We start from the raw sequence: 13,635 nt of genomic DNA on the forward strand, positions 1-13,635 counted from the left end.
CTTCGAGGTGAGGTGTATCCATCCACAAATTTTTAGATTTGAAATACGGATGATATGAGTGAGAAATAGAGAGAGAGAAGAGAGAAGAGAGAAGAGAGAAGAGGGAAGAGGGAGGAGATAAACCTGTGTTGAATCTTCAAGGCTGCCTCTGTTCTGTGTTGAAATCAGTAACTCTCCGGTTGCACCTTTGTTCTTCAACACAAAATTTAAGTGCTGCCTCTGATCTGTTTACGTCTTCAACCGAAGTGCTGCTTCTTGGGGAAGACACAGGTTCATCTCCTCTGATCTGTTTACGTCTTTTTTTATTTTGTTTTGTTTGTTCAGCTTCCTGGGAAAGATACACCCATGGGAAGGTACATAAATTATACAATATAATATAGCATTTCTGTGCATTTCTGTTTACTTCTTTTTTTTTATTTTATTTTTGTTTGTGCAGCTTCCTGGGGAAGATACACCCTTGGGAAGGTATATAAATTATATAATATAATATAGCATTTGTTTATTTTATTTTATTTTTGTTTGTGCAGCTTCCTGGGGAAGATACACCCATGGTTTGGCAAATTTTTTTTTTTTAATTATTTTTTTTAACAATGATTTTCAGACTTTAAATTTTGTAAAACTTACAAAATTTATGTGATATATTTAGAGCTATGCATTTATTTTTAGTATTTTTATATACTAATTAGTGATTGATTTTTTTTAAATATATATATATATATATATATATATCTAGAGCTATGCATTTATTTTTAGTATTTTATATATAATAATTAGTGATTGATTTTTTTTTATAATATCTAAAAATCATAACACCTATAATTATATTAATACATTTTATATATGTCAGTTTTTATTGATTTTTTTTTCTTGCAGGTTATTCAAAAAGATAACAAATACTCAAGTGATTGAAGCCCAAAAAACAACTATGTAAGAATTTTTTTCTTTATAATTTATTTTTTAATTTTTATATGATTACATTAGCATGTAAACTCCAAATGTATAAATAGTTGTTGCAATTTTTTTTATAATCATTTCATTTAATATTTAATTATAAATATGTTTTATTTTGTTATTGTGATGTGTTGTGACAACAATGTTGAAGTCACTATTTTTTTTTTTAAATATCTTTTCAAAAGAAAAAAAAAATCAATACCTCAAAAAAAATTCTTTATAATTTATTTTTTAATTTTTATATGATTATATTAGCATGTAAACTCCAAATGTATAAATAGTGGTTGTATTTTTTTTTATAATCATTTCATTTAATATTTAATTATAAATATTTTTTATTTTGTTATTACAACACTGTTAAAGGCATAATTTTATTTTTTAAAAAAATGTCTTTTTTAAAAAAAAAAATCAATACCTCAAAAAAAATTATTTATAATTCATTTTTTAATTTTTATATGATTATATTAGCATGTAAAACTGAAATGTATAAATAGTGGTTGCATTTTTTATAACTATTTTATTTAGTATTTAATTTGAATTTTTTTTTAAAAAAATTTGTTATTGTAATGTGTTGTGACAACAAATTTGATAGCACAAATTTATTTTTTTTTTTTAAAATGTCTTTCTATAAAATCAAAAAATAAAAATAAAAACAATAGCTCAATCAATGCCGTGAAAAATGTCTTTATTCCTAATTACATTAGCATGTAAAATCCAAATGTATAAATAGCGGTTGAATTTTTTTTATAATCATTTCATTTAACATTTAATTATAAATATTTTTTTATTTTTTTTATTGTAATGTGTTGTGATAACATTTTTTTTTTTGATGACAAAATTTGTTGTGACAACAATTTTTATGGCAAAATTTTCTTTTTTTAAAAATATTTTTATAATTTATTTTTTAATTTTTATATGATTACATTGGCATGTAAAATCCAAATGTATAAATAGTGGTTGCATTTTTTTATAATTATTTTATTTAGTATTTAATTTTAAATATTTTTTTACAATCATTTCATTTAAAAATAAATTTAAAAAATGTTTCAATGATGCAGAATTCAAATTCAAATTCAAAAATGCCACGACAAAAGGGTGCCAATGATGAACCCCCAAGTGATGATATTGGTTGGAAATTTGGAACTCAAGTTGAAGGCACTAGGCATCATATTATTTACAAATTTTGTGGACATCACATTAAAGGTGGGATTACGCATTTCAAACAACATTTAGCACATCAAACAGGACAAGTGCATTCTTGTCCTAATGTTAGTAGAGACGTGATGCAAGAAATGATGAAACATTTACAAAATAAGAAAATGAGTAAAGCAGACAAGCAAAAGAGAAAGCTGAATTGGAAGCACATATTAGGGGAGATGATCTCTATGATGAAAATGAAGGGGGAGATTTTGTAGATCTTCGAGATGATGACTCTGACTCTGATTCAGAGATGACCAGGGCTAGACAAGCAAGTATTCGTTCACAACAACAATGGGAGGAAATGCAACAATTTAGACGAGGTGTTGCAAGTCATGGATCACAATACGATGCAGGTGGTAGTTCTGGTGCAGGGGGTAGTGCTCAAAGAATGCCAAAAGGGTCAGGTATTGCTAATGTTTTTCGTCGATCACAATCGGTGCGTGAAACTGGTGGGAGTGGACGTAATTAGATTAAGTCCAATGCTCCTGAAGCAAGGTTGAGGGCAATGAATGTTGAACTTCAAAAGAGCAAGAGTACAAAGTAGCGAAAAATCTCTACAATGAATTTACAGAAGTTAAAAGAGAGATTGGGACAGGCAGTGTCCAAGTTTATACTCTATAATCGTATTTCATTCAATGTAGTTGATTCAGAGTATACACAACCCATGCTTGATGTTGCTGCTGAAGTAAGGCCAGGAGTAAAAGGTCCTAGTGCTTATGAAGTTTCTGAAGTATATTTGGGCATGGAGTATGATGAAATGGCAGAATGGATAGGATCATTCAAGGGAATTTGGGCAGAGAGAGGTGAATCCATCATGTGTGATGGTTGGAGCAGTCTAACTTGGCAACACATCATCAACTTCTTAATGTACTGCAATAGAGGTACTATATTTCACAAATCAATTGATGCCTCTAATATTATTAGTAGGACTGTTGAATATTATTTTGGGTTGTTAGATAAAGTTGTTGATGAAATTGGAGAACAATACATTGTTCAAGTGGTAACTGATACTTAACCTGCACTGAAAGCTGCCAGTAAAATGTTAATGAGAAAAAGGAAACATTTATATTGGACAGCTTGTTCAGCACATTGTATCGATCTCATGCTAAAAGACATAGCCAATAAGAAAAGTGTAGCAAAGGTGATTGAAAATGGTAAAACCATCACCAATTTCATTTATAATAGTGGATGGGTGTTGGATTTAACGAGAAAATTCACTGGATGTAGAGAATTGATTCGACCTGCCATCACTCGATTTGCTACAAATTTTAATGCCATTGAGAATATTGTTAGATATAAACAACAATTGAGAGCAATGTTTAATAGTGATGAGTGGAAGAATTCTAGATGGGGGAAGGCAAGACTGGGCAGCCTTACAATGTGAAAAAAATTATTTTGGGAAAGAAGTTTTGGCAGAAAGCAACAGAGCTTTGTAAAGTTCATGAGCCCCTAGTCAGAGTATTGAGGTTGGTTGATGGGGATGAGAAGCCAACAATGGATTTTATATATGAAGCTATAGATAGAGCAAAGTTGGCAATTAAAAGAGATTGTCACTACTACACTGAGTATTGGAAAATTATTGATACTCGATGGTCTTTTCAATTGCATCAAAATTTGCATGCGGCTGGTAAGTGTTACGATTTCAATTATAAAATGTATATTTATTTACAATTATTAATTGTCTTCTTATTTTTGAAGGATATTTTTTAAATCCTCAATTCCAATATGGTGTTACCTCATCCAATGAAATGATAAGAGAAGTGATGGATGGACTTAAAAAAGTAATTACCAGACTGGAGCCTAATATGGATGCTCAAGTGAAAGCAACAAATCAAGTACGTACCAATTATTTAAATTTTAATAGTAATAATCTACTTTTGCAAATGTTACTTGTAATGATTGTCCAAATTGTAGTTGTTGCTGTTTCGAGATAAACAGGAAACTTTTGGCACTCCTTTAGCACAAAGAGCATGGAAACAATCAAATCCAGGTTTTATTTTCAAAATTACAAATTTACAATATATAAATACTTAAATAATTTTTTGTCATATTTTGACTTATGTCTAATGTAATGCAATTTTGTGCAGTTGAGTGGTGGATTATTCATGGCAGTTGTGCTCCTGAACTTCAAAAAATAGCTGTGAAAGTATTAAATCAAACCACCACATCATCTCATTGTGAACATAATTGGAGTGCTTTTAGTCTCATCCATACGAAGACAAGGAATAGATTGAAATATAAGAAAATTCAAAGATTAGTCTTCATCACCTATAACATGAGATTAAAATTGAGACACGTTAAAAGAAGCAGCCAAGAGGAGATTGATAGGAGTTTTAATCCTATTAACTTGGATTACATATTTGAAGAAGATGATCCATAAAGTCCATGGATAGAAGAAAAGGAAAATCATTTACTAGATGGTGTGGATAATTCTGAATGGCTAGATTTCGTCTCAGATGATGATGGTGGTGGTGGCAATGACAGCAATGGCGATGGCAGCGATGGAAACGATGGTGGTGGCACCCATAGATATCAAGCTCGATGCACTTCTCAAAGCTCAACTCCTACTCTAACTCAAAGTGATAATAGTGGTGGTTTAACACCATCTGATGGAGGAGGTGATGATGGTGATGGTGAAGGCACTTCTCACGGTGACGGTGGTGGTGGTGGCGGTGACAATGGTGGTGATGGCGGTGATGGTACTAGTTTTGGTGCAGGAAGGGAAGATTTTATTGGAGGATTTGGATTATGTGATGTTGGGGAACATTATGATATTGGAGAACCTGTTGCACCTTTACCCCAACTACCTAGGAGGTTTCGTGGTAGTGATACACGTAGGAATGAAAGAAGAATAAGAAATAGAGAACAACAGCTTGATTCATCTGATAGTAGCCATAGTTATCCATATCACCTGTAACGCCCTCAAAATAATATATAAAACCCATCACTTTAGACAAGCATTGATATAAAAGAAGCCAACCATTTATATTCATCAGAGTAATTCTTACAACTGTATTACAAGTTAACAACAAAAGAAAATGCCCTATGGGCTTACAGCTTTCCAAGTTAACACTTGGTTACAAAAAAAAGTGCTAACTCAATACATATTAAGCCCTTGGCTTGAATTTACAAGTAATACATCAAAATAAACAAAAGAGTCTTCAACTCTCATCCTCACTCAAGCTATGCCCTTGGAGGTGGCATACTATCTGTACCTGAAAATAATGTCTCATAAAGGGTAGGCCAATACCCAGTAGAGGTATGCTAAACACAGTATGAGCAATAACTAAGACATTAGCAATTGATAAATGTTTAATTCCCATAAACCAATTCATAACCCGTTTCCATTTCATGACCACTACGTTCATGTTTCATTTCAATTTCCATTTCTTATCAATTTCACAATTTACATCAACGGCTCAGAACCTGGCCAACCATTTATATGAGACAGTGACTCATATTAAACATTTCCCATTTTACAATAGATAAACATATTAGTTGTATCAACATCTCAACAGATAAGCATACAAGCTGTATCCACATTTCAACAGATATGCATATTAGCTATATCAACACTTCCAATGATAAGCATATGAGCTATATCAACACATCATCTGACAAGCATATGAGCTGTATCAGTGGAGTCCATCCCCTATCTCCTCTCAAACAACATCCGGTTTAGAGGTCCATCCCCTATCTTTCCCTAAACCGTGGAGTACATCCCCTATCTCCTCCCACACACACAACGTATATACACAAAGGTCATATACACAATCAATCAATACATAACGTTAATGTATTCTATCAACCGTCATACTCTATGACATACCCAATTGATTAGTTTTAGTTTGCCTAATCATCATGCATTGTCTACAACATTCAAAACTACCCTCCACCGGTAGCCCAAGAAATTATTTCTAAACAGATAATAAAAACTCCAACAGATAAAATATCAATGTTTTTTTTTAAAGTGAGCGATTAATAAATCTAACTCCACTATTCAACCATATAATGAACCAATTTCATTATTTCCAATTCAATTCCATAAAGTCACAACTTTCCCAAATTAATTATACTAATTAATTTAAACAACAAATTAGGGCTTTTTTCCTCAACTCTCAATATCAACTCAAAGGTTCAAATATCACCAACCAACAGCTATATCATTATTTTGAAACCCAAACTACATATTATGAGCCCAAAATCACAAAACTCTCTTTAACACATTTTGAAACCCTAAGTCCCAAAATCAACCATTTAAACAATAAGCTCAAAATCTAGGTTAAAACTTATAAGAGTGAGTAGGAATCCCTACCTCAAATTCGGAGCTCAAGGAAAGAAGGTGAAGAAACTCAACGTGCTCCAAAACTCAATATTCTCGGATCAATGGATAGCCCTCGACGATCAACCAAACTTTTACAAAGGCCGAAGGGAAAGAAACCACTCTAACTAGATCAAATCCTAGAGAGAAGGGAGTTTCTAAAGAAAGGAACTCTCAAAATGTCTTTTTAGAAAGTAAGAGAGAGAGAGAGAATGTAAAAAGTGAATTTAAAACGCCCAGCTGCCAACTGATATACGACATTTCCGCTCGAGCGGAGAACACAACGCTCAAGCGTCAAGAACAAAAACTAGGTACGCTCGAGCGCAAGAAGACCCGCTCGAGCGTCAAGACACAAGAATGAAGCACATCCGCTTGAGCGCGAAAACCAATCCGCTCGAGCGTAGATTTTCATCTCCCAGAACTTTCACCAACAAGGTACTACCCGCTCGAGCGCCAACAATCCCGCTCGAGCGCAACCCGCTCGAGCGCAAGAAACCCTCTCGAGCGTAGAAAACACACCTGCAGAAGTTTTGCAGGGACACGAAATGCTGGAAGGGTGCAAACCCCGCTCGAGCGCCATACGACCCGCTCGAGCGGAACGACCAAAAACCTGGCGACAAAGATTTAGACCAAGGCTCGACCTACCTGCTCGAAACAAGTCCAACACATCCCAAAACTCAAACAAACGGAATTAAAGGACGACAATAAGATAGATACAACTACCAACTCCACAGAACCGAGTCCAGAATACAATAGAACAGAAAAGGGACAACCGGGATCGCTATATCACCCTTACCCATCCTATAGCAGTGATAGCCAGAGCTATCCTTACCCACCTCAACAAAATTATCCTTGGCCCCCTCAACAAAATGGTCCTGTAGGATACGGTTTGCCAAATTATCAACAAGCCCAACAAGAGTATGTTGATCCTTTTCTGGGAAGGTATCCATTTTTTCTCCCAATGCACGAAATAGAAAGGGATGACATGATGAGCACATTTACTTATATATTTCCTACCAGATGGGGTGAAGGTAGTACTAATCAAGCTCAACAATCTGATTCCCAAGATGCACCACGTCACTCATTTTGGTGGGGTGAAGGTAGCAGCAACAATCAAGCTTTCCCAAGATGCACCACGTCACTCATTTTGATGGGGTGAAGGTAGCAGCAACAATCAAGCTCAACAATCTGAATCCCAAGATGCACCACATCACTCATTTTGGTGGTGACATTATGTAATTTTAGTAGTAACATTATGTAAAATGTACTCTCTGTTATTTGTGATTTATGCTATGATGTTATATACTTTGTCAAGTTCTTCCATTAAGGATGTATACTTTTTTAAAACTATTTGAGTTAAAATGTACATATGCCTCCACAAGTATAATAATTAAAAATAATTTTATACATCTAAGTCCAATAAAAGAAAATTTTGCCACAAGTGTAATATGGATTTATGACATATAAAGTCATTAATTATTGTAATAAAATGCAAAAAAAAAATATTTTCTAGTGATTTAAAAATATGAAATATATTGGATCATACTTAAAAATTATGAAAAATTTATCAAAATTTATTTTAAAACTCAATAAATATGATTCTAAAAAAAAATATGCGTATCGGTAAATTTTTTACAAATTGTGCGAAAAATAAAAAAATTCACAGTTCCGGTAACTGCAACCGTTACGCTACGGCCTTTACACCCCGCAACCGTAACCGCGTCACCACTACCGTTACGACGACCGCAACCGCTTTTCAGAACCTTGCTTATGATCCTTGATCCGATCCACTGGACCCTCTCACTGTTTCTGCATAGGATCCCGATTTTAACAACCATGCTTATAATTAGTTTCATGTGTCTAAGCAATGGACATATGTGTCCTCTAAATGTCCGAAGCGTGTTTAGGGCTAAAGAATTTAAGAAAGTGATAGGATACATTTGAATGAGTGTCCAACATATATTGGGAAACGTCTAACGAATGTCAGTGTCCAACAAGGGCACGACATGAACACACTACCTTCATAGAAGTGTTGTGCTTTATAGGTACCCACTATGATAATTCTTTCGGGGGCTATCCTGGGCAGCTATGAGCATCAACCGAATGTGCTCAAGCTGAAAACACAGTCTTGTTCTTGCTTAAGCTGTCATGAACCTCTTTAAAACAAAAACAAAAAAAAAGTTAGTCATGTACAAAGCATGCAAGCCATTAAAGTGTTCATGCTACATGTGCTCAAAATATCTTAATCAAATAAGTCATAGTTATCTTTGTGACAAAAAGTGAACTTGTTTTCAAATTCTCGCACATGCACAAAGAGTCCATTTTACATGGGGCAATGGTGGGAAGGAAAAGGCTTGAGATGGAGAGCATTCTCATGTTTGTTAGCGAAGAAGGGGTGAGAACCTAAGAGAAAGTAAAGCTGGAACGCTTGCCATTTTCTTTCTACCCAAAAGAGCATGGATGCCGAAGGTGTTGTACAAATTGTGTGAATTAAATAAAAGAAATAGATTCATGATAAATTAAACTGGAAAAGCCACAGAACAAGAATTCGTGGGAAATTTCATCTTGATGAATACTGAAATGAGAAAAGAAAGCAAACTGAAGCCTGTGTGATACTACAGTCTCTTTAAAATAGATTCGCCGTCTCACCGTGTATGTTGAAGGTATGTCGGCGTCTGTCTCCCAGGATACGATAGTTTAGAACCTGCTAAGTAGCTTAGCTCCGACAAATTGACAATGGCAGCACTCTCACACAGGAAGAATATATTGTAGGAGTAGACTGACTATAATATGAGAGCAAAAATTTATATATTTCAACCAAAGAGGATGGTCTCCTTTTATACACAATGGGAAAAAGAGGAGGAGAGAACTTAGCTTATTTTTGTGATCATATTCACAATGTTGAGCATGCCTTATATGGGCATCTTTGGCAAGACATATGACAAGGCCATGTATACCTCATGGCTTCCAAAACCACGTGTCCCTCGTGATTAGGTCATGTGTCCCTCATGGTCTAAGATAGCATTAAGGCCATGTGTCTCTCATGGTCTAAGACTATTAAGGCCATGTGTCCCTTATGGTTAGGCCATGTGTCTGTCACGATTAGACCATGTATAAAATGCTCAATCAATATTCTCAATCTCTTATTCATGAGGCCAACTTTATGAGACAATTTTCATTCAGTTCTCAAACCAAAAAATCATTTTTTCCAAACAAAAGGCAGGGAATAAGCTTTTTTTCCTCCCCTCCCCTTGAAATAACATCCTTTGCTATTATGGCACAATGTTTAAATGAAACCTTAACCGTTGGCCTCTCTTTCTAATTTCTTCTTAGATGACAAAACAAATGTAGGACAAGATATTGTCCTTTCCTTGAGAATGCACCTTTCCTCCCTCCCTCCCTCCCATTCCATTTTTCATTCCCCTAACCAAATACACATAGGGCATGTTTGTTTGGGTGGACATGGCCTTGGGATTAGATTAATAATCCAATAAAATGTGTAATCCGATGTTTGGCTAAGAAAATTGTAGTTTGGACTAATAGTTCCTTTGGACATAGTATACCCCATATTGGGACTATTGAATCCCATTAGGGGGGTAGCTTACAAAATGGGGGACTAAGGAGACATTCAGACTAGTTAGCCAAAATTGCAAAACTCATAGGATGTTGTTAATCCCTTCTCATAATCTTGAGTTAATCCAAACATGAGATATAATACACAATCGGAAGGGAGTGCGGAGTCGGTCTTCTGTTAAGAGCTGCATAAGGTGTGAGAAGATTGGGTCCCGTGTAAACTTGCTTATTTTGGATGATAAGTTTTCTTTCTGTCATAGATTTACTGATCAATGGACAGAAAAAAAACTTTGTTATGTGTTTTAATTCGTTTCTTTATTTTTTCTTTTTAAAATGTTCTTTTTCCTTTGCTTGTTTGTATTGCATGATGTTTTCTGGATGGTAGTTGTAAATGTTTCTTAACATTGAAAGCTCTGAATTTATTTATTTATTAATTTTTTATTTTGCAGTGATGGCTTGTGAAAATAGCCCATTAGTTTATCTTAGTTACTTTTTTCCCAATTTGTACGACTGTTTAATCTGCTGAATTTTTAGGATTGTACTGAACAAATTCAGTCACTGCTAAAATTTGTCACTGCTTCATTTTGGTCATTGTTGTCTTGAAACTCATTAAAGATAACAAGTCATTCTGTTGTGCAGAAATATAACACGAGGTGGGTTAACACGCAGTACCCAATGACAAGAACTCCAATTGCAACAGTAAGAGTAATTTGGAATAGGCCTTCTCTTGAGTCTTTTTATCTTCTTGTTTCCCCATCTGCGGTTGATTACAATGTTGTAACTGGCATGCCAGTGGTCCCGCATTCACTGAGTTTGACAAGAAGTGAAAATTCAACATGGGAAGAAAACTGGTGGAAGATGTTGGTATGCTTCTTCTGACTTGGACTGTTATCCTTCTGGTTAGAAGTCGTCAAGATAGAAAATGAAGGATATTGAAGTTGAGCTAACCTTATGTTAGATTTATTTTGAGTGGGCAGTAATTGTGTGGTTGTATAGGTAGCTTGTTGGCATTTCCTTACGTGGTCTGCTGCTTTTTCCCCCCCTCTCGTACGCAGCCTATATTTGTAATCTGCAGCAAGCGTGAGTGTCATCGGTAAAGGTTTGTCAATATTCTTGTAATATCTGATAAAAATCAGAGTTTCCATGATTACGTCCCTTTTTCATCTATAGTTACTCGGCTTTTTCTTTGTGCACGAATGCTTGTGAATTGTAATTTGTCGGAAATATGCTTTTAAGACACTCTCTCCATTTTAGTAACTCTTGCTTATTTGGTGGATGAAAGCGATTTTCATGATTTATCCACTAATAGGTCTGCCTGGAAGTTGTCATTGTATACTCCCGTGGGTTGGAAAGTAGGATTTGGGCATGAAGAGAGCGAATAAGGCCACGGGGAACGGTTTGGGTAGGTGATTTTTCTCTGAACCAATTGTTGCAATGGCAAGTTGGAATGGGTCATTGTAAGACAATTTTCACTGTATTTAAATAGATTAAATTCTGTTATGTACTAAATAACAACCAGAATATAAAAGAAATAAAAGAAATGAGAGAATTTGTTTAATTACAAAAATCAAACTCGAAATAAAAAATAAATAAATAAAAATAGATTTTATATTGTTACCAAAAAAACATTAAAATCTGATTAAATAAACAAATAAAACAGAATAATAAATTAAACAACTTACTTGATTAATTTGTTTGAATAATTATCTGATCAAGTCCAGTGTTTGACACTGTGTCCTTAAGACAGATTCGTCCTCTCCACGGTTCTTTCAGAATATGGACGTCTATCTCCCAAGATGAAATGATCAACTACAAACAATAGTAGCACTACAAATTGTTTGCCTAACGAATACACTAAGTGTTTATACTCTTTCTGACAAAAATTAAATATAGCAAAATGAAGAATAAATTTACAGAGGCGAAGTACGAATTTTCTGAATGTGTAAACATCAAATGAGGACTGTCCTATTTATAGATGTAGTGGTGGCTGTAGGTTTTGAATTAAACAGGTGCAAACCTGTTTGAACAGGTATGATTGGTTTTGAATTTAAACGGATTTGAATCTGTTCAAAAATTCAAACAGATAAAAAATGGGAAGGGCCCTGTTTAGGTGTACAGTAAAATCGGACCAGTTTATTTTCGGAATTAATTTGAATTCTGGATTTTATTTTACCAAAAAATAAAATTAAATTCAAATATTTTTGGCCCAAAAAGATAGGTATTGGGCCGAACAAGCCCAACCCAACCACACACCGCGCACTCGCCTAGGCCCAGCCCAGCCCGCCCGACCGACCGGAAGGACGGCGGCGCGCGTAGTGATTTTTGGGTCCAATGGGTCTAGCCCACTTTGACCCGCAACAAACGACGCTCGGGTCCCACCTAAATAATAGACCAAAGTTAGGAAAAAATTCTGGTTTTACCCAAAATTTTCCAACTATTTTCAACAATCCCCCACATGAATGGAATTTGATGACAACGGAAATGCAACAATATGCAGACTTTATCGAAAGAGTATAAGTCGAAAATATCTTGCATCAGGATAGGTAACTTTCGGCCTTGAACCTTCTCTAGTGATAACCTATCAGACTTACTAGCTAACCAATGGACGCGATACCTTGAATTGTTCAGCCGTTTGTGTAAGTCAAGATAATAGATTTCACACAAAATATCTTCTAACACATCGTGGTTCTCACTGTTGTGTTCATTTTGGCCTTGAACACTCCTGGTTTTCATAAGCGTTTCTAGATAATTTAGCCTCTTATATTCTCACAGAACCAGCCCCAGTTCGACACTCATATAGGTGATTCTTATTGTAAGTATCTCTTTATACTTGTCTTGATTTTTATACCTAAATCAAGATATAAGTAATCATTAAAAGCAAAGCTTATCCTTATACCCCTGCATACAACATATGTTGCAGATATCACTCTCACCATAGGAATGGGTAGGGAATTTAAATCCCTTGGTGATTTCTGGTAAGCCATATATAACTTAGTTGTCCCTTTGAACTTAGTTCTTGGGATCTCCGGTCATATAAGTAGGGTTACCATTATGACGACTCTTATGTAATACGCTTTAATCCCATCCCCTTCTATGAACTATACACTAACTCTTTTGTCAAACCTTTTGTTAACGGATCTGCAATATTCTCTTTAGATCTTATATAATCTATTGAGATTATTCCATTTGACAACAATTGTCTTACGGTATTATGTCGACGACGAATATGTCGTAACTTACCGTTATACATGTGATTCTGTGCCCTACCTATTGCAGATTGACTATCACAATGAATGCAAATAGCTGGCATAGGTTTTGGCCACATTGGAATGTCTTCTAAGAAGTGACGATGCCATTCTGCTTTTTCTCCTGCTTTGTCTAAAGCAATGAACTCGGATTCCATTGTGGATCGTGCGATGCATGTTTGTTTCGTGGATTTCAAAGAGACAGCAGTGCCTCCCAGAGTAAAAACATATCCACTAGTAGATTTTGAATCTTTAGTATCCGATATTCAATTTGCATCACAATAACCTTCAAATATTGCTGGATATCGAGTAAAGTTCAAACCATGATCACGGGTGAATCTTAGA

The 13,635-nt window shown here is 34.9% G+C and overlaps 1 protein-coding gene across 2 annotated transcripts; it reads left to right on the forward strand.

The window, feature by feature from the left end:
* Positions 1–863: 863 nt before the first annotated feature.
* Positions 864–5,053, forward strand: LOC145819511 (uncharacterized). 2 transcript variants are annotated; one of them, XM_082913499.1, is made up of 4 exons: positions 864–927; positions 3,850–3,986; positions 4,066–4,141; positions 4,239–5,053. In XM_082913499.1, exons 2-4 carry the CDS (start codon positions 3,900–3,902, stop codon positions 4,529–4,531), a joined length of 456 nt encoding a protein of 151 aa, XP_082769625.1. In that variant the 5' UTR covers positions 864–927; positions 3,850–3,899; the 3' UTR covers positions 4,532–5,053. The 2 variants fall into 2 exon arrangements, with proteins under 2 accessions (XP_082769625.1, XP_082769624.1); XM_082913498.1 differs by lacking the exon at positions 864–927 and having other exon boundaries at positions 3,729–3,986.
* Positions 5,054–13,635: the final 8,582 nt, after the last annotated feature.

Source organism: Camellia sinensis, chromosome 2, assembly GCF_055761805.1.
Source record: "Camellia sinensis isolate YWXY chromosome 2, ASM5576180v1, whole genome shotgun sequence".
Lineage (NCBI taxonomy): Eukaryota > Viridiplantae > Streptophyta > Magnoliopsida > Ericales > Theaceae > Camellia > Camellia sinensis.

Coding starts and splice junctions, on each gene's coding strand:
- LOC145819511 (XM_082913499.1), top strand. CDS start 3,900: ATGATAAGAGAAGTGATGGATGGACTTAAAAAAGTAATTACCAGACTG. Junction 3,987..4,065: donor AAGTGAAAGCAACAAATCAA/GTACGTACCAAT, acceptor TCCAAATTGTAG/TTGTTGCTGTTTCGAGATAA. Junction 4,142..4,238: donor ATGGAAACAATCAAATCCAG/GTTTTATTTTCA, acceptor AATTTTGTGCAG/TTGAGTGGTGGATTATTCAT.